Source organism: Malania oleifera, chromosome 12 (genome assembly GCF_029873635.1).
Source record: "Malania oleifera isolate guangnan ecotype guangnan chromosome 12, ASM2987363v1, whole genome shotgun sequence".
Classification (NCBI taxonomy): domain Eukaryota; kingdom Viridiplantae; phylum Streptophyta; class Magnoliopsida; order Santalales; family Ximeniaceae; genus Malania; species Malania oleifera.
Genome location: NC_080428.1, coordinates 84,723,254 through 84,745,517, shown reverse-complemented (window position 1 = coordinate 84,745,517; position 22,264 = coordinate 84,723,254). Strand labels below are relative to the sequence as shown.

General features: G+C 35.3%; 1 protein-coding gene and 1 non-coding gene across 3 annotated transcripts in view; both read left to right on the top strand.

The window, feature by feature from the left end:
• The window catches only part of LOC131144790 (putative callose synthase 8), a 173,866-nt gene that overhangs the window by 89,769 nt on the left and 61,833 nt on the right, over nucleotides 1-22,264 (top strand). For both annotated transcript variants that reach the window (XM_058093652.1, XM_058093651.1), the window contains 6 exons: nucleotides 8,054-8,160; nucleotides 8,273-8,395; nucleotides 8,572-8,661; nucleotides 8,788-8,856; nucleotides 9,052-9,220; nucleotides 9,304-9,418. In XM_058093652.1, the coding sequence (XP_057949635.1) occupies nucleotides 8,054-8,160; nucleotides 8,273-8,395; nucleotides 8,572-8,661; nucleotides 8,788-8,856; nucleotides 9,052-9,220; nucleotides 9,304-9,418 (673 nt within the window). The remainder of the gene's footprint in view (nucleotides 1-8,053; nucleotides 8,161-8,272; nucleotides 8,396-8,571; nucleotides 8,662-8,787; nucleotides 8,857-9,051; nucleotides 9,221-9,303; nucleotides 9,419-22,264) is intronic.
• LOC131145281 (small nucleolar RNA R71) lies at nucleotides 19,894-20,001 on the top strand. Its single transcript, XR_009134065.1, has one exon. It is a non-coding gene; the product is annotated as a small nucleolar RNA R71 (small nucleolar RNA).

Sequence of the window (22,264 nt, the reverse complement as noted above, 5' to 3'; positions counted from 1 at the left end):
ATATAGCCCAAAGAATAAGGTCCTTTAGACTCCTCATTAGAGTCCAACTCAGAATTACCTAAACCTTGGGCTTGCTCAAATAAATGTCCCAGTTTATATAAAAAAGTGGTACCTTCCTTTTCAATTAATTGAGCCAGATCCAAGACGAAAAGCATTCCTCCCAGCCCACTCCTCTTCGCAGCTTCTGACCAAATGCAACCCTAGTTACCTCTGAGAAGAGCGCACCCCCTGCCAGAACCCTAGCTTCCTTCTTATACAACTCCAGTTGGTTTGCGACAACTGGACTGCCTTCGAAAGTCCAGAGACCTTCTTCTGAACTGCATCACCAGATCTAGAGCACCTCTATTCCCTTTTAGTCACCATACTTTGATTTCCAGAAGGAGCTTGGCTGTCACGAGTCACGACCCTCGCCTTTGCCTGTATTGCCTTTCAGCATCAGCTAGACTCCACGATCAGATGCGTGGAGGACCATCTGCAACTAGACCACCAAAATCTTTCTGTAACTCCTTAGCTAGCTCTCTCAAAACACTTGCAAAGTTTTGCCATCGATCACCCTTTGCACCATCAGGAATGAACACAAAATATCTCTTACTTTTCCATCCCAACCCTGACTCCAAGAACTTTCCCACCTTTATCTGCCTGATCAACAACCAGTATTGCATAATATCCTTGAAAACACTCTGAAAACCCCTCTCCATCTGACCAAAAACTGACAACCAATTAGCAAACCATGATGCAGCCTATTCTGATAGCCTTACCTACCTTTTGCGAGCAGCATTGTTCTCGACCATGAGCAAAAATGAGATCCCCTTGACCTTTGTCCAAATGCAGATTGAAGGATTTTCCTTTGATCTGTATCGTTTGGTCCATCATAGCCTATACCAGAAGGCTTCATGGCACCGTATGCACATGGGGAGAGAGTTCAGTTTCACGAGAGGCAGAGAGAGAGAGAGAGAGGGGGACATTCTAGCTGTCTCTCTCACAAAACTTGCCATCATAACTTATAGAGCACTTTAAATTCGATAATTCGTGTGGACTTTCATTGAACTTGATGTACTCTTGGAGCACACAACCACGAGCTGATCTCATCCATCATTGCTCATTCCCTCAGAAAAGATGGGAGTTGGCGAAATACACTTGCTTTAAAGATCAGTTTCATGAATCTATTAAGTATTAACTCATGCCATCATCTTCGAAAATTGCAAACAAATGGAAAATATCATTCATCAAATCTGAAGAATCCAAATCGTACCCATATTGGTCACCAAATTCGTTCAATAGCAAACATCCATTGCATGCAAAATCACTATTATCATAGTCAGACTAATAAGACTCATTACCCCATATTTTATTTGCTGTTGACAAACCACCATCACTAACCTCCTTTTTGATCCATTCCTCAAGTCAGCCTGACTCTCCAATATAGAAAACTTCTGCCATTATTTCTCTTTAAAGTTTTAGTTGTGTACAACCTTTGATTAATTCCTTTTATCTTAATTCCTTTCTCCAGTACTTCCTGATTTGCTTCCACTATTATTATTCACCTTCTGAAACTGATCACCACTAACAGTGTTACTGACAACTTCCATTGCACCCTTGACATTATGCTTGCTCATGCTTTATTATCTATTCTTGCAATTAAATACATCAGCAACAACATTCCTCTCGCCAAAATTCCTCTTGATATTCTCTTGTTGTTAAGGTAGATCACCAATGGCTTGGCGTGTAGATTTTTGACTTTGATAGTCTTTGGTAGAAAGTTGGACCATCTGAGTTTCAGTCTTGGCTACCCACTGCTTTTGGCCAAATGGTGGCCACTTAGAATGTGGCTTTCTTTCCCAACTTAGTAATTGCAGTGCACCGTAGTAAATAGGCAGAAACTGGGACTCTTTTCCATTTCTGATTTTTTTTTTTGCTGGGCTTAACTATTGGAATATAAAGGTTTTCTATCCCTATTAATTACTCCTCACTGGGTTGAACCAGACCTGTGTTACACGACTCAGACATAGAGCGTGGAAGTTATTTAGAGCAAATGAGATAATGGTAAAGGTAATAATTGTGATAAGACTTTGGGGGAAGCAAGGTATTACCACTGGACAGAGGTTAGGGGGCGGTGAAATTATTTTTTTGAAAAACAAGTTGATGAGAATTGAGATAATTTGGATTGGGTGGTGATAAAATCTTTAAGAAGGAATGCTGAGGGAAATTTGTGTATAGGGGAATATTCAAATGCTGAAAAGCTTGGTTCAGATGAGCAAAGGTGAATGTCTTAAGGAAATAAAGAAATGGGATCATATGTTGGATGATGAGAGTGATAACTAGCAAATTTGCTTGTAATGGTGGTTTATTATTGGATGAGTTGTGGGAGCAATATGGACATGCCTCTGATTCATTGGCTTTACTTGGAGATACTCACATGCTATTGAGGATATTCCTGTTTTTAAGGATGATGGTCTGTGCAAAGAGCAGCAGTGTAGGGATGGGATTTTGCCCACCCCAGCAGAGGAGATTAGGGAAGCATTTAGAAGTTCAAGAATTGTTGGACCAGGTGGGCCTGAGGCTGTTTGATCCTAGAGGAAAAGAAGTCTGGTTGGATGGCGGTAAATCAAAGAGAAAGAAAAAGAAAGGGCAACATGAATGGACAAACTTGCATTGTTCTATTAGTTATGATGAAAAGAGTTTAAAATGGGGTATTCTTATTTAGTTTCATTTGTTTTTTTTTTTCCTTTGTTTTTCTTTTATTGGCAGTTTTTGGAAGATTTCTTGTCCCCAAATATTTGCTAGGGCGTGCACCACAAGCAACGCGTTGCACTTGAACCACCCTAGTGTAGCAAAAAGTGGGCGAGGGTGGGTTAGGTCGTTGTCCTGAAGCGACGAGCCGTGTTGGCGCCCGGGTATGGTGTCAAATATGTGAGGGTTCCAGCATCATTCTGGACATGGGCAGGTAAAGACATTAGTTCAAGAAACTAGGATTAGATTAACAATTTGAAATATAGGGACGTGGAAATTGTGGATACAATGATTAGAAGAAGAATTAATATAATTTGCCTTCAAGAAACTAAGTGGATGGGGGAGAAAGGTAGAGAAATTAATAAATCAGGATTTAAATTTTGGTACACTGGAAAAGAAAAACATAAGAATGGAGTAGACATTATTATAGACAAAAACTTAAAAGATAGCGTTGTGGGTGTAACTAGAGTAAGGGATAGAATTATAAAAATCAAGATGGTATTAGGACAAGAGATAATAAATATCATTAGTGCTTATGCTCCTCAAGTCGGCTTAGCATAAAATCTTAAGAGACAATTTTGGGAAGATATGGATAGTTTTATTGAAGGCATACTAAGGACTGAGAAAATATTTTTAGGAGGAGATCTGAGTGGGCACGTTGGAAGAGATAATAAAAATTATGAGAGGATACATAGAGGATATGGATATGGAGATGAAAATGAGTCTGGGGAGATGATTTTAGACTTCGCTATGTCATATGATTTTAGTATAATGAATACTTGCTTTAAGAAGAGAGAAGAACACTTAATAACCTTTAAAAGTGGAAAAAATAGAAGTCAAATAGATTTCTTTTTTAACTAGGAGGTTAGATCGTTTATCATGCAAGAATTGTAAAGTTATTCCAGGTGAAAGCCTAACCAAGGTCTTAAATTTCGATTTTGAATCAAATTTCGAAGCTCCAAAAGTACGAAAATTTCGATGAAAATTTCAATTTCAATGTCAATTTCGATTTTGATTTGAAAAAATAATAGAAATTAGTAGTGAAGCATGGAATTCTTTGTGAACCTTTAGAAATGGTTAACAAACATAATAATATAAGTTTTAGGACTAATATATTACAAATTAAATACATCTATGTTTTGTATAAGGTGGAAAAGTTGTAAAATAGTATGTGCATTAAACATATTTGTAAGATAATATACATTAAACATATTCAGTTAATACAAATGAAATTCATAAATCATTTTAATATTATTTATTATACAAATAATGATAATTTAGACATGAATGGTTAAATAAAATGTTACCGTAAGTTTATTTTTTCATATAATTTCAAAAGAACTTGTAATAATCTTTTGTTTCGATAAAATAAATTAAGATAGAAATTTCAATTCACTCCTAAATTTCTCATTTGAATTTTGATGAAATTTCAACGTATAGTTAAAATTTCGACAAATTCACTAAAATTTCAAGATTTCGATAAATTTCGGATGATTCGTTGAGATTTCGACGGAAATTATGCAATACGGAAATCGATTGCCATTTTGATTTCGAGGGTGACGGAAATTGGAAATTTCAATAGAAATTTCGACCATTTCGTGGAAATTTATGACCATGAGCCTAACCACACAACATAGAGTCTTAGTGTTAGATATATATATTAAAAAATGGAAGAAAAATGATAAAATTAGCCAGTGTAAGAAAACTAGATGGTGGAACCTAAAATCAGAAAATATAATAAAATTTAAAGATAAAATGATCAAAGATGGGGATTGGACCATAGAGGATGGGATAGTTACAAATACTCGTTGGAATAGATTGGCTAGCTCTATTAAAAAAAATAGCAAAAAAGGTTTTCGGTGAATCAAGGGGATGATTCTCGAATAGCAAAGAGAGTTGGTGGTGGGATAAAGATGTACAAAAAATCATAAAGACAAAAAGAATTTGGTATAAAGTGTGGCAAAAATGTAGAAACAGAGATAACTTTGAAAAATATAAGGAGGCAAGAAAAAATGCAAAAAAAGCCGTTAGTGAAGCTAAATATGGATCATTTAATAGTTTGTATGATAGATTAGGTACAAAAGAAGGGGAAAGAGATATATTTAAACTTGCTAAAGTTAGGGAAAGGAAGAGTAAGGACTTAGGAAATGTAAAATGTATAAAAAGTGAGGATGATATTGTCTTGGTTAAGGACGAAGACATTAAAGAAAGATGGCGAAGTTACTTTAGTAAGTTGTTTAATGAAAACCAAATAGAAGGCTTAAACTTTGAATTGTCAAATGAGGAAAAGACAAAAAATAAGAGATTTATTCGCAAAATTAGAGTTAACAAAGTTAAATTTGCACTAAAAAAGATGAAAAGTGGGAAAGCTATGGGACCAGATAACATTCCAATTGAAGTTTGGAAATGCTTAGGTGATAACAGAATTATATGGTTAACTAATTTATTTAGTACAATTGTAAAAACTAAGAAAATGCTAGATGAATGTAGGAAAAGAACTTTATTACCTATATACAAAAATGAAGAAGATATACAAAATTGTAATAACTAGCGTGGAATTAAACTTATGAGTCATACGATGAAACTATGGAAAAGGGTAGTTGAACAAAGATTAAGGTTAGAAACGAAGGTCTCAGAAAATCAATTTGGTTTTATGTCTGGGAGATCTACCACATAAGCTATTTGTCTTTTAAGAAGATTAATGGAAAAGTTTAGGGAAAAGAAGAGGGACTTGCATATGATATTTATTGACCTTGAGAAAGCATATGATAGGATACCTAGGGAAGTCCTATGGTGGGTTTTAGAAAAAAAGGGTGTATGTAGTAGGTATACCAATGTCATTCAGGATATGTTCGATGGAATAATGACTAGTGTAAGGACTATAGATGGAGAAACTAGAGAATTTCCAATCACCATAGGTGTACATCAAGGATCTAATTTGAATCCTTATCTTTTTGCTTTAGTGACGGACCACTTAACTAAGAGTATTCTAAAGGAGGTTCCATCGTATATGTTGTTTACAGATGATATTGTATTAATTATCGAAACTAGGGACGGAGTAGAGGCTGAGTTAGAATTATGGAGAGAAGCTTTGGAATCTAGAAGCTTTAGGATAAGTAGAAATAAGACATAATATATGAAATGTAATTTTAGTAATGATATGAGGAATATTGGAGACAAAGTTAAACTTGATCATGAAGAAATAAATAGAACTTGTAGATTTCGATACCTTGGATCTATTATGCAAGCTGAAGGAGAAATTAAAGATTATGTAATGCATAGAGCTAAAGCAAGCTGGGTAAAATAGAGAAGTGCTTCAAGTGTGCTCTGTGATCGTAGAATACCCTTAAAGTTGAAAGGGAATTTTTATAGGACAGCTATAAGACCAGCTATGCTATATGGATCGGAATGTTGGGCGACGACGAAACGTAATATCGAAAAAGTAAAAGTTGCTGAGATGAGAATGCTTAGATGGATGAGTGGTATAACATTGAAAGATAAATTAAAGAATGAACATATTTGTGGTAAGTTAGGTGTAGCTCCTATAAAAGATAAGATAAGGGAGGGACGACTTAGATGGTATGGACACTTGCAACGTAGGCCACATAGTGCACCTGTGAGGAAGAGTGACTTCGTTACTGTGGGGTGAAGTAGAAGGGGTAGGGGTAGACCTAAAATAACTTGGGAAGAGATAGTGAGTAAGGATTTAATATCCTTGAATCTATCAAAAGAAATGGTCTATGATCGCATAAATTGGCGGAAAAGGATTCATATAGCCGACCCCACCTAGTGGGACTAAAGCTTGGTTTTGTTTTTGTTGTTGTTGTGTTGTTGTAATGTAATGTCTGTTTGCTCTTTTCTTAATACATTTTCTTTTCTTATTTGGAATAGATCGGATGCCAGCTTCTCCTTATGTTGTTTTGGCAGGCTGCAGAGTAAAGATATTCTGAATTCAAATATTCAAAGAATTCCCCTAAGCAAGCACGAATCTTCTTTTAATGAGTTTATATTCTACAAATCTTGAGGACGTACATGTTCCTTCCAATGATGCTTGAATTTTAAAAGCCATGCGTACTCTGCTTCAAATACCCTTGAAAACCTTGTCTTTAATACATTTGAATTAAACTAGATTGATCAAGCAATATTATCCATAGTATTTAAAATCAAATTGTTGATCTTGATAATATTTGTATTTGGATTGGTCTCCTACTTTGGGTTATAAAGAGTTGTAGTTGGAGAAGCCTTTTGAGGTGGAAGAGTTTGGACGAGCTGTATTTGAGATAGGTATATGTGGAGCTTGAGGATTGTGTGCTTTTAATATGGCTTCTTTTTTTCTTATAAGAACTTTAATTCTATTGCTATGACTTTAGTTCTGTTGAAGAGGGAATGGAATAGGATAAAAAATTTCTGATAACCAGAGAACTTACAGAATGATTTGGTTTCTCACTATGATATATGATGTATCTCATATACATAAAAGGATGATAATACCCCCTAATGCAAAATAGCACTATAACACTTTCCCTCAAGCTGCCCCCCCACCCAAAAAAAAAAAAAAAAAAAATAAATAAATAAATTGACTTGTTAAACCATTGAAATCAGCTAATTGATACCCAGATTTCATGTGAGCAGTTTTGATAAGCTTTTGCAAAAGCTTTTCTCGAACGAGGTGACACTCAACTTTAATGTGCTTAATCCTCTTGTGAAAGAACCTCAATCCATATTAGAAGGAACAAAAGAGAGGTTTCACTTTCCCTGAGATTATTTTCTCAGGTTGCATTTTCCTTTAGGATTTTTTGTGGCAGAGTTATTGTTGGAAAGAACTTATTGTGGGAAGTTCAAGAGGATTAGTATAATGCATATTTATGTTTTGGAACTTGTACTTGTGGTTGTTTCAGTTAATCAGCCCACCTATGTTCTGATGGCATGATTTTAACTTATATCAAGCATTTATGTTGGTTGCACACTTACACTGTGTGCTGGAATTTGAAAAACCTTTAAGTGCTATAAAGGAGATGAAGACTGTTACTCTCTATTGTGAATGAACAATTCTGGAGTATCTTTTGTTACTAAGAGCCATGTTTTATTCTTAATTTCTTCAATAGGACTGCTCTTGAATTACTATTATCCTTCACCTTTTTCCTGCAGCTTGTATGGTTTCTAGCATTATGGCAAAATTCATTGTGTGAAACTTGCATCCACCAATGACAATGATGATTGTTATTGTGAATTAAAGCCTTTTTTAGCATTCTTTTTTTTTTTATGAGGGAAAATTTATGTCCAAAATTTTACCCTGATCTTCTGAACAATTTTTTGGTTGCAGCATTATAACTCCACACTATATGGAAGAAGTCAAATTTTCACTCAAGGAGCTTAGTTCAAGCCAGGAAGGCGTTTCTATTATCTATTATATGCAAAAAATATATCCAGGTTACTATGGTTTACAGCTTGGGAACTTTCAGAATATATATGTGTGTGTGTCTTTAATTCCATGAAGTTTGAGTTCAACTTCTGGCATTTGGCTATTATTTTGTTTACCTAGATGAGTGGAAAAACTTCTTGGAACGCATTGGGTGTGGAATTACAGATCGATTAGAAAGTGAAAGAAAGGATGAAGAGCTTAGATATTGGGCTGCTCCTGGGGAGCAAATGCCAAAAAGAGCAGGTGAAGGAAAAATCCAGTAACTTTTTGTGAAATTGGATACTGATAAAAAAAATATTCTGCAAAAGACATCCATATGTATACATAAATATGTACATACCTATATATATATATATATATGTATAAATATATTTTAGCACTTAATACTCTTGGCACCTACTCTTATTTTTCTTTATTAGACGAATGCACAGGGTGTGGAAATTTGGATGACAATCCTGAAGAACGTAGAAATTGGGCTTCTTTCCGAGGGCAAACGCTAAGCAGAACAGGTGAATTGAAAATTTCAGTAACCTTCCATGAAGCTATATTTTGATCCACAGCTAGAAGATAATGCAGTTGTCCTGCATTGAACCTCTTTTTTTTTTTTTTTCTAATGCCTCTCATGGTTCTAACAGTTAGAGGAATGATGTACTATAGGAAAGCCATAAAATTACAAGCTTTTCTTGACATGGCGGAAGATGAAGGTGTGTAGTATCACTGCATTAAATTGAAATTTTGGATTTCATTGATGATAGTGTGCAGAGTTTAATAGATGATACTGTACTTGCCCTTATTACAATGAGAGCCCAACATATGGGCTGTTTCTAGGCTTGTGATCTTTCCAATTAGAATAATTTCACTGAGACACATTTTCCCCAATTGCTTGTTCTATTATCCAGATATTCTTAAAGGTTATGATGCTGTTGAAGCGGGGAATGATGCCTTGTCGGCTCAACTAGATGCTCTAGCAGACATGAAATTCACATATGTCATTTCTTGTCAAGAGTTTGGCTCACAAAAATCTTCTGGGGATCCCCAGGCACAAGACATACTTGATTTGATGATAAGGTAATCATTCACTCTTTAAACAACTGTATTGGAGAAGTATTTAATTTGCTAAGTCATAGCAAATATGCACCTATTGATTGAAGGTACCCATCTCTGCGTGTTGCTTATGTTGAGGAGAAGGAAGAGAATTTGGCTGTTGATAACCCTCAAAAAGTTTATGCTTCAATACTGTTAAAAGCTGTTGGTAGCTATGACCAGGTAATGTACCATAGATTCTATTACGGTTTTCATGAAGCAAAAGATTAGTCTCATATTCATCAGCATTGATAAATTTCATGCTGTTATGCTGCATTATCATCTCTTTTTTCTGGAAGAAATACTGGAAAATATCCAGCTAATTAATCACAAGAATTAAGGTGGAACTGGAAAATACCCGAGCCAGAAGTGAATCCAAGGAGGGGGAGGCAGCTTCTGTTGGTCAAACCCCTCCCTTGATCCCCTACCCCAAGAAAAACATGGACAGAAGAGAGACCAAAAAGAATTGTATTTAGGAATGATAATGCTAGTGTTAAAAGAGTGCAGGGAGTAGAAATAAAGCATTTGTGCAGTATCATGTACTTGAATAATTTGAACTCTGATTATTTAGGCACATTTCACTGTAACTTCCAAGGCTATTAGTACAGACAGGCTAGTTGCAAAATGATAAAAAAACGCCCTTATAAAGAAAAAAAAATTATCAAAAAGATTAACTATGTGCAATTCTTAACACCTCTCCTCCCTACCATGCCACCTTAAATAAACTCATGGTGTGTCAATCTAGTTAGGAATTGAAATGGGGCTCATGCAAATAGGTGGATGATGTATGCAAAAACAAGTGATTTGGTGAAGATATGTAAGCAACATGCAATTTTCTGAAGAGATTAACAAGTTGTACTGAGGAAATGGTGAATCAGTATAACCCGGCTGATGGTGCAGACAAAGTGATAATCTGGATGTGCTTCGTGCATTCATAGGAAGTTGAATTGTGCTAAATCAGGGTCATGTTTGCCCTCTTCTCACAGTTCAAAGGACCAAGAAATAAAAGAGAGGCAAAGATAGAATCAAAGAAGCCAAGCAATTTCAGTAGCAGTATGGGCCATGACACAATACATTGTTTCCACAGACTATTTGTTTCCACCTCTTCTAACTTACAGCAATTAACAAGATAATATCCTGAGAAGACATATTTGGTTTATTCTGGAAGAATTGGGTATGCTTGGATTTGCTGGAGTTTCCTGCTTACTTCTTTTAGAGTAGGGATAAAGATGCTGGATGACTGTTGACTTGTGGTGTTTCCACTGCTTTGGGGCACTGCGTTGGAACAAAATGTCCATATTTTTAATGGACTCTCACTGACTTTATCATTGCTGTGGGATAGAATTGGATTTCTTTTGTTACTTTGGGCTTTCTCATCAGGTTGCTTCAAATGAATTTGCTCTATGGAGTTCCAGAGAGATAGGCTGGCACTGATGATTTGAAGTTAACCCCCCCCCCCCCCTCTTTTTATTTTACCTTCTCGAAGCTTATCTATTTGTTTGTTTATTTATTTATTTTGTCTGCTTGTTCATTTAGGAAGACACCTTCTGCACTGTACTGTCTCTGTTTTCTCTCTTTAAACAACAACAGGAAGAAGCAAGAAGTATCAAAGAAGAAGTAGAAAATAATATGCTATAAAAATGTGCATTTCCTTATGGAGCAAAATGTAGAGTACAAAAGCTCAACAATATGTAGTTCAAGGTGCAGAAACAGACTCGTTGCTAATTAACATGAGCATGGTCTTAAATTTCCATGAAATTGTCATAATTTCTGCTTTCCACCACCCTTAAAATGGAAATGGCAATCAATTTCCTTTTTACAAAATTTCCATCGAAATTTCCATGAATCACCTTAAATTTATCAAAATCTCGAAATTTTAACTATAGAATGAAATTTCCTTCAAATTCAAATTTGAGATTCAAAACCCAAATAGAAATTTCTCTCAGTCATCTTCTTTTCTTGTTGAAACTAAAGGTTATTACGAGAAGGATATGAATTACTTCAGACTTTGAAATTATATGAAAAACTAATCTTAGATATAAACTACAACAATTATTTTGATATTTATCTTGACTTTCAGACTTTGAAATTATATGAAAAAACTAATCTTAGATATGAAAGACAATAATTAATTTGAGCTTTATGTCTAAAATATATTTTTTTGTGTAATAAATAATATTTAACTGATTTATGATTTTCATTTATATTAATTGAATATGTTTAATGTTATTGTATTACAATTATTGCACCTTATACACCATGATGTATTTTATTTGTAATGTTTTAGTTCTAAATCTTACCTTATTATGTCTATTAATAGTTTAGTTTTATAAAAAAATTCCATGCTTCACTTTTCATCATTTTTTGAAGCCTCCAAGTTTAGTCCAAATCAACATTATGCTGTTAAAGGCCTGATTAATATACATTGTTGACTCACAACCTAACAGCTTAAGCTTTTAAGTAAAGTGGTATTCTAACTATAAGAAAAAAAACTTCCCGAATAGCGACGAAGTCTTACCCATCCAAATTATATTCCCAAAAAAAAAAAAAAAACTCTATCCCCGACACCATAAGAAAAATGAATGAAAAAAAAACCAGAAATCTGTGAGACAAATTTCGAGGGGCATGGATGAGACTTGATGCAAAAGGAGGCCTCCTAATCTGAATTCCGAAGCAAGTAATTTGTATTAGCCTTGTTGAAAGCCAAACATCGTCTTAAATTTCCACGAAATTGTCGAAATTCTTGTCGAATTTTCCAGCTTCCGTCACCCTCGAAATCGAAATGGTAGTCGATTTCTGTCTTGCACAATTTCCATCAAAATCTCAACGAATCATCCTGAAATTTATTGAAATCCCGAAATTTCAGTGAAACTTGTCGAAATTTTAATCATACAATGAAATTTCCTTAGAATTCAAATAAGAGATTTAGGAGTGAAGTGAAATTTCTCTCTTAAATTAATTTTATTTATTTTTGTCGAAACAAAATATTATTACAAATGCTTTTGAAATTATATGAAAAAATAAACTTACAGCAGGGTTTTTATTTAACCATTTATGTCTAAATTATCATTATTTGTATAATAAATAATATTTAAATGATTTATAAATTTTATTTGTATGAGCTAAATATGTTTATTGTACATTATCTTACAAATATGTTTGATACATATACTATATTACTACTTTTCCACCTCATACGCAACATAGATGTATTCAACTTGTAATATATTAGTCCTAAAACTTACATTATTATGTTTGTTAACCAGTTCTAAAGTTTTGCAAAGAATTTCATGCTTTACTATTGATTTCCGTTATTTTTTCAAATCGAAATCAAAATTTACATCGAAATCGAAATTTCTGTTGAAATTTCCGTACTTTTGGAGCTTCGAAATTTGAGTCGAAATCGAAAATTATGACCTTGGAGCCAAAGTCCATATGAAAGCTCGAATTTTAAAAGGAACAGCAGTCTTCCACACTACTTTATTTAGATGAAAAGGACTGGGAATAATTGTTTTTAGTCAGATGAACAAAAAAAAGACTCTGAAGAGAATGAACCTAAAGAGTCCTCAATCTAAAGCCTACTATTTCCCCTGGTTTTGAGAATGATGAACTCTTAATGCTTGACAGAATGGTGAGCTCTTCTATTCCTCTCTCATTGGGACTCCTACAAACTGGAATTCCCATGACTCAAGACCCTTATTAAAAGAACATAATTCAGATATAGGAGAATCATGCACAAATTAAAGTCTATGCAATTGAGGCACAAGGTATTCTGACGAAGTCTCACCCTTCCAAATTATATTCCAAAAAACAAACTCTATCCCCAACACCAACAAAAAAATGAATGAAAAAAAAAAAAAAAACGAGAAATCTGTGAGACAAATTTCCAAGGGCATGGATGAGACTAGATGCAAAAGGAGAAAGAGATATATATAATCTTGCCAAATCTAGAGAAAGAAAGTGCAAAGACTTAGGTAAGGTAAAATGTATAAAGGATAAGAATGATAATGCCCTGGTTAAAGAAGAAGAAATAAACAAGAGGTTGCAAAGATACATTGATAAGTTGTTCAATAAAAACCAAATTGAAAGGTTGAACTTAGAATTGACGAACGAGGAAAAGACTTAAAATATAAAATTAATCCTTAAAATCAAAGTTCATGCAGTAAAGATGGCGTTAAAAAAGATGAAAAGTTTGAAATCTATAGGACTAGATAACATCTCAATTGAAGTTTGGATGTGTCTATGGGATATTGGAAGTGTATGGTTAACAAATCTTTTCAACACTATATTAAAAACGAAGAGAATGTCGGAGAAGTGGAGGAAAAACACAATAATATCTTTATACAAAAGCAAGAGTAATATTCAAAATTGTAATAACTACTGTGGAATCAAACTTAAGAGTCATATGATGAAACTATAGTAGAGGGTAATTGAACAAAGAATAAGGTTATGCTTAGGTGCAACGGTAAGGTTGTCGATGTGTGACCTGGAGGTCATGGGTTCGAGGCGTGGAAACAGCCTCTTGCAAAAATGCAAGGTAAGGCTGCGTCCTATAGACCCATTGTGGTCCGCCCCTTCGCCGGACCTCGCATACGCGGGAGCTTTGTGCAGCGGGCTGCCCTTTTTTTTTTGAAAGGAGGTCAACAAAAAAGCTATCCATCTTCTAAAAAGGTTGATGGGAAAGTCTAGGGAAAAGAAGAGGGATTTACATATGGTTTTTATTGATCTAGAGAAAGCATATGATAAGAGTACCTAGGGAAGTCCTATGGTGGGTTCTGGAAAGAAGGGAGTATGCAGTAGACATACGGATGTCATCAAGGATATGTAGATAGAGTAATGCTTGGTGTTAAGACTAAGGGAGGAGATACTATGGAATTTCCAATCACATTAAGGGTGTATTAGGGTTCTACTTTGAGTCAATATCTTTTTGCTTTAGTGATTGATGAACTCACTAGGAAGATCCAAAATGAGATTCTTTGGTGTATGTTGTTTGTAAATGATATTGTTCTAATTGATGAAAGTATAAATGAAGTAGAACAAGTTAGAACTTTGGAGAAAACTCTAGAGTCTCTGAGCTTTAGAATAAGTAGAAATAAGACAAAATATATAAAATGTAACTTCAGCCAAGTAAAGGGGAATGTTGGAGATAAGCTAAAAAATTGATAATCAAGAAATTAATTGTACTAGTAGATTTTGGTTCCTTGGATTAATAATGCAAGCGGAGAGAGAGAATGAAGAGGATGTAATACTAATACATAGGTTAGCAGGTTGACTAAAATGGAGGAGGGCTTCAAGCATGCTATGTGACCATAGGAATACCCTTAAAATTAAAAGTGGAGTTTTATAGGATGGCTATAAGACCAGCCATGCTATATGGATCAAAATGTTGGGCACCTAAGAAGTAACATATACAAAAAGTAAAAATTGTTGGAATGTGGATGATTGGTGTAACTTTAAAGGATAAATTAAGGAATGAACATATTCGCAAATAAGGTAGGCATAGCTCCTATAGAATATAAGATAAGAGAGGGGCAACTTAGATGGTTTGATCGTTTGAAGCATAGGCCAAGTAGTGCTCCAGCGAGGACGAGTGAGTTATTTATTATTAGTAGTTGTAGGAGGGGCAGAGCTAGATCTAAAATAACCTGGAATGAGTTAGTGAGAAGGGATCTTATAGTCCTTAAGCTGGCAGAGGAAAGTGCCTTGGATAAGATGAATTGGCAGAAAAGGATTCATATATAACTGACCTACCTAGTGGGACTTAAGGCTTCTTGTTGTTGCTGTATGGATGAGAACCAATTCTACTCCCCTTAGTATCCCATCCATTCTTATGAACACCATACTCTTTATTACTTTGCGCCATAAGGAACTTGACTCTTAAGGGGAATCTCCATTACCATTTGCCTATTAGAGACATGTTTTTAGAAACCAAACTACCAATGCCCAGGCGTCCCTCAGATTTTGGTCTCCTAACCGGTTCCCAAGTCCCAACTAGCAAGATGATCTCTCTAACCTTCCCTAATAACAGACCATTAAAAATCTCTCGTAAGCTTCTCTAAACTCCTGGATACTTTCATAGGAATTTTAAAAAGATATAGTCAATAAATAGGAATATTAAAGAGACAAGCACTGATGAGAGTAATCCTACCACCCAAGGAAATTATAAGCCTTCTCCCACCCTTCTAGTTTCGTCCCTATCTTCTTAAGCACTGGATCCAAAAAAGCAGTGGTCAACGGATTACCCACAAAAGGAATGCCATGATGCAAAGTGGGCGAAGACAACAAATCACAACCTGCAAGAAAATCTAAAGTCCTCCAACTCTCTTCTACTCAAATTAATGCCAATCAAGTCACTTTAACCAAATTAATTTTTAGTCTTGAAATCTTCTGAAAAAATTTTAGTAAAGTGAGTACCTTGCAAAATTTGCCCATACTATTCTCTAAAAAGAAAATTTTTCATCAAGAAATTGTAAGTGAGGCACCTCCACCTTATCCCTATCTACCTCCAAACCCCTAAACATGCCATATTCCTGGGCATGTGACACCAACCTGCTCAAACCATCCATAGCCACTGTGAACAAGAACGGAGATAACAGATCCCCTTGTCTTAGCCCCCCTAGACATCTCAAACCACTACCTAAACTTACGAATAATAATCACAGACAAATTGGTCAAACTAAGGCAACCTTTGATTCATTTACACCTTAAGAACCCCAATCCCTTCTTAACCATCACTTTATCGAGGAATCCCCAATTAACCCTATCATAAGATTTCTTAAAATATAATTTCAAAATAATGCCTTGTTTACCTCTCCTTTTAACATCCTCTACCACTTCATTGGCTACCGAAACTGCATCTAGAATTTATCTATCTTTAACAAAAGCGGACTGGGCTAATGAAATAAAATCCCCCAACACCTCCCTAAGTCTCCTCAACAAGACTTCAATAAGAACCTTATATATGCTAGTGACTAAACTAATTGGTCTGAATCTCTCACCTTCCATGACCTCTCTTTTTTGGGAATGAACACAATAAAATAGGAATTAATGCTCTTACAGACCACATCATTTTTATAAAATTCCCTGGAAACTCATTACATCATCCTTCAAAACATCCTCACTATCCTTGGAAAAAGCCAAAGTAAAACCATCTGCTCCTGGAGCTTTATCTTTATCAATCTCCGTCATTGCCTTCCTCATCTCTTCCATTTCAAACGACGTCTATATCCAATTAGCAAACTCTTCCCCAGTTAGTTCCCAATCAAGCTCCTCCACCACAACCTATTCCCACAATCCTCAAAGGTATTTTAAAAAGTTAGTAATTCCTTCCTCAATCTGCAATTGACCACTTACCATCATACCTAAATCGAATTCCAATTCTTTAATCAAACATGTTAGATTACCACTTCATCTAAAAGTTTAAGTCGCTAGGTTTTCTGCTAAAAATGTATATCAAGCTTTAACAGTCTCCCACATGTGCAACATGATAGCATGAAGAGAGGTAAATACGTGGTAAATAATATCCATTAGTGGTAATGTCATAATTTTTTAAAGACTACACAATAAATGCAGGCAACGAGATTAGAACCCAAGACCTCCTAGTAACCAGCTCTGATACCATATTAGTACCAATTTGCTAAGCATAAGCTGTATGTTAAGATTTGACAAAACACTTTATCTCCTCCCATTAGCAACTATGGGACAATCTAGTATTGCAATCCCCAACCTTAGCCCAAGGAACCCTAGAATTCTGACTCCAACTTATTTATTCATTGAACGAAAGCAATTGTTAACTCATTACACAGATGAACCCTCCTTTCCCTCTCTTCCCGATAAACCACACTCCTCTCATCTATCTAAACCCTTTAAAGTATGATAAGGTTCCACATAGATAAGTTTGAAATAAAGCAAGTGGGTTACGGGGGCAGGATCATGACAACCATCATCCAAGTGGGAACCAGATTCTGTATCATGTTTGTGCTCATATGCTGATTTTGGTCTTCTATTATTCCAATCCTAAACAAGCAAACTAATCCTAACACTACTATAGCCCAAGGTATGATAATATGTTCTGCTAAATTTTATTCTCTCTTTCTGACCATTTGTAGCATTTCTAGCCAAACCTGGCTCCTAGAAGACAACATTAAATCAAGAAAAACCTAGGATCCTTGCGGAGAGATATGAGGAGGCATTAAACTCCAATTTTCCATAGTGGGAGTTTTCAAAATAATGGCAAGCCAATAATAGCTACTATTGACATTCAGTTGTTACTTTGGTGCTAAACTGCATATGATCATTTTGTTTCTCCTGCCCTTGCTTGCTCTGCTGCATTTGTTTCGCCTTCCTTCGCATTCCCCTCACACTCCCTTGTGTGATTTTGCATATTCCAACCGCATGTGGATGTGATGTTTGGTGGGAGTGTGCAGGCTGATCCAAGAAGACAGTCAAAGCAAGTGGATGTGATGTTTGGTGCGAGTACGTGATTACGCCCAAAGAATAACACAGTAGTTGTAGCATAGCTTTGGGGTCTCGATTCCACAGAGAGACAAATTAAAAGAATAGCTGAAGGAACAAAGAAACTAAAGAAAAATATTAAATGATTAATGGTAAACAAAGATTGATTTAAATGCAAATTAAAGTGAGGCAAGGTGACGAACGGAAAAAGTACCCAAATTTGATGAGCAGTAAAGCGTCGGGAATCCCTTGCACAAATCCGGTATTTTAATTATTCTTAATTCATTGAATAACTCAATTGGGAACTCAATTCCCAAAATTCCCAATTGGAAGGTATATATTTATAAATCAAAATTAATCCAAATGTAACCCTTTGAAAAATCATTAACCACTTTTAGAATACGTAAATTATTATCCCTATTGAGAAAATCCAACGACGACAATATACTCAGGGAGCGATATTGCAACAAAGAAGTAAATCAATATAGATAAATAATTGATCCAAACATAATCAAAGAACTAATCCATTCAATAGAAAAAGCATGACTGAATCCATGAAAAGAATAAATTCTAGGATTATTCGGAGAAGAAAACATCAACAATGAATTGAGAATGATAAAACAAAGGAGTTTAGTAATAGAAAATCAAATACATAAGTTAAAATAAATTGAAAATACCATCTAGTGTGCAAGTTCAACCCTAGCCCTACTTGAGAATTTAATTCTCCATACGAAGATGAAAAACACATAGATTCTAGAGAGAACCGTAAAGTCTCCAGCCCCCTCTTCATCAGAAAAAAGTTTAGCTTATATATCCCTCCACGAAACCCTAAAAACGGAATAATAATAATAATAAAATATAAAATAAAATAAAAAAAACACTGAAAAATATCCTCTAGTTTCTGGGCTTAAATTACGGCCCACTTTTGATCCAGTAAACGTCCGGATTAGAGAAATACTATCTCACAATGAATTGTAACTCTTTCCGTAAGCTTTCCAATGCCAATTAGAGCAAAGCTTGCCCAAACTCATAATTTCCAATGCTGCATGCGATGGTTGGGCATCCAGGATCTTTATACTTGGGAGGAATCCGCTGCTCAATTAGAGCACTAACTTGTTCTATCTGAAGTGATGTCTTCTTCACATGGTGCTTCGTCTTAACTGTACACAAATCCTTGAGAACTTTTGCATAAGTAGGAACTTGTTTAATCACAGGCAAATGTGGAAGATTGATTTTTACCTACCTTAGATTCTCTAGGATTTCATTGTTAGGATCCATAGTTTGCTTGCTTGATTTTAAAGCTCGAGGGAATGGTACCTTAACAAGACTCTTTTGTCACCTCAGGTTCCTTGGGTAGCTCAACATCACTACTATCTTGATTCTTTTCCACATCCTCTGATTTGTTTGTTGTTGGGATGTGTAATGACTTACCACTTCATGTCACAATGACATTCACATCCTTCAAATTCTCTTACGCTATGTGTTGACCATGGGGTGCGGACTGAGCTTGAGAAGGGAACTTACCTCGCTCATTCACACTCAAGGAGCTCATCAACTTGGACACTTTGCTCTTTATCTCCTTGTTTTCTTCAACAACCTGCGTAATCAAAGATTCAAACTTTTGGTTAGTTTTACCCTATGCCTCAATAAAAGCATGCAAAGTGTCTTCTAAAAGACTCCTAGAAGATGAAGGTGCATGAAATGGTGTAGGATATGATCTAAGGGGTTGTGCAGGCAGTTGGTATTCAGACTTCCAGCTAAAATTGGGATGATTGCGCCACCCCGGATTATAGGTATTAGAGAAAGGTGTAAAAGGCTTCTTGTACATACCTAAGGCATTACATTGTTCCTTATACATCCCTCTCATCTTTGCATGATTAGCCACATGTGTTGGCTTTAACTCTTTAGTCTTTAACACCTCTAGCTCCCTAGTGAGCATCTCAACCTTAGCCTTTAGGTTATCCTCTTCCCTAAGATGGTGAATTCCACCACCATTTGGGTTTCCTGCAGGTCGTGACCAATTTGTTCTCTCAGTAGCACTAGGTCTAGTCCAAGTGTGAGCTTTTTCAACAAGCTCATTAAGGAATTCTTTGACCTCATCAGGATCTTTATGTAAGAACTCACCATTACACATCATCTCCACAAATTGGCGCTCTCTAGGTGTAAGTAGCTCATAAAAGTAGCTCACTAAGCGCCAATTCTCATACCCATGGTGAGGACACATACTCAACAACTCCTTAAATCTCTCCCAAGACTGATACAAAGTCTCACTGTCCTTTTGTGCAAAGGTGGAGACTTGCCTTTTTAAAGGGTTGGTCTTATGTAGGGGAAAGTATTTATTAAAGAAGACCTGAGTCATCTCATTCCATGACCCAATAGATTGTGGTCTCAGCGGGTATAGCCAACTCTTAGCTCTATCCTTCAAAGAGAAAGGAAAGAACTTAAGTCTCACAACATCATCAATTGCATTTTGACTATGAAAAGTCACAACTACTTCCTCAAACTCCCTAATGTGCAAATATGGATTTTCATTTTCCAAGCCATGAAAAGTAGGGAGTAACTGTATCATCCCTGTTTTGAAATCCAGTTGGTGAGCATTAGCTAAAAACATGATGCATGATGGTGTGGTTGTGCGTGTAGGGTGGAGGTAATCCTGAAGGGTCCTTGTGGGTTGATCTTTGTGTTCACTCATTTCCTCAGAATTAGAAGAAGTGTCAAACAAAATAATTAGAAAAATCAAACTCCGACTCTGACATAGGTCTATAAGCAAATTGACCCAAGGCGTCTCTTTACCTGTGTATGTAAGGTAGAGAAAAATGCTACACTAAAAAAAACTACAAAAAGAAAAGAAAATAAAATAAAGATGCAGCAAGCTAAAAAAGGGAACGAAGTTACCGCCTTTACAAACTACTGAAAAGAAAATTTGTCTAGCAATTCTTCTACTGTCTCCCAGGCAATGGTGCCAAAATTTGATTACGCCCAAAGAATAACGCTGTAGTTGTAGTACAACTTTGGGGTGTCGATTCCACAGTGAGACAAATTAAAAGAATAGCAGAAGGAACAAAAGAACTAAAGAAAAATATTAAATGATTAATGGTAAACAAAGATTGATTTAAATGCAAATTAAAGTGAGGCAAGGTGACGAACGGAAAAAGTACCCAAATTTGATGAGTAGTAAAGCGTCAAGAATCCCTTGCACAAATACGGTATTTTAATTATTCTTAATTCATTGAATAACTCAATTGGGAACTCAATTCCCAAAATTCCCAATCAGAAGGTATGGATTTATAAATCAAAATTAATCCAAATGTAACCCTTTGAAAAATCATTCACCACTTTTAGAATACGTAAATTATTATCCCTATTGAGAAAATCCAACGACGACAATATACTCAGGGAGCGATATTGCAGCAAAGAAGTAAATCAATATAGATAAATAATTGATCCAAACATAATCAAAGAACTAATCCATTCAATAGAAAAAGCATGACTGAATCCATAAAAAGAATAAATTCTATGATTATTCAGAGAAGAGAACAACAATGAATTGAGAATGATAAAACAAAGGAGTTTAGTAATAGAAAATCAAATACATAAGTTAAAAATAAATTGAAAATACCACCTGGTGTGCAAGTTCATCCCTAGCCCTACTTGAGAATTTAGTTCTCCATACTAAGGGAGCGATATTGCAGCAAAGAAGTAAATCAATATAGATAAATAATTGATCCAAACATAATCAAAGAACTAATCCATTCAATAGAAAAAGCATGACTGAATCCATAAAAAAATTAAATTCTTTGATTTTTCGGAGAAGAGAACAACAATGAATTGAGAATGATAAAACAAAAGAGTTTAGTAATAGAAAATCAAATACATAAGTTAAAAATAAATTTAAAATACCACCTGGTGTGCAAGTTCATCCCTAGCCCTACTTGAGAATTTAGTTCTCCATACTAAGTTGAAAAACAAATAGATTCTAGAGAAAACCTTCAAGTCTCCAGCCCCCTCTTCTTCACAAAACAGTTAAGCTTATATATGTCCCTCCACAAAACCTAAAAACGGAATAATAAAAAATAAAAATAAAAACGCTGAAAAATATCCTCTGGTTTCTGGGCTTGGATTGCGGCCCACTTTTGACTCAGTAAACATCCGGATTAGAGAAATACTATCTCACAATGAATTGTAACTCTTTCCGTAAGCTTTCCAACGCCACTTGAATCACTTCAATCTGATATCAGATGAGAGAGTTATGATTAAAATACAGAAATATGTTCGGGCTGTCTCCTAGTGAATTTCAGATTTGGACAGGCTTGCAATTTCCTCTTGTGATTTTTTTTTTCTTGATCCAAATTGCTCTCAAACCCCATGAGAGTCCTCCTTTGAATTTGACTGGCCTTTGACTTGCTCTTTTATAAACTCTGAAATTAAACATAAAAATCTGCTTAAGAGTATCCCAAAGTAAATAGAAACTCAATTCAAGAATACACATTAATTCCAATGATTTCAATTTTAGTCCAATAATAGGGTATTTAGAGAGCACTTTCGTACACTCATCAGTACGCAGATGTGAAGATT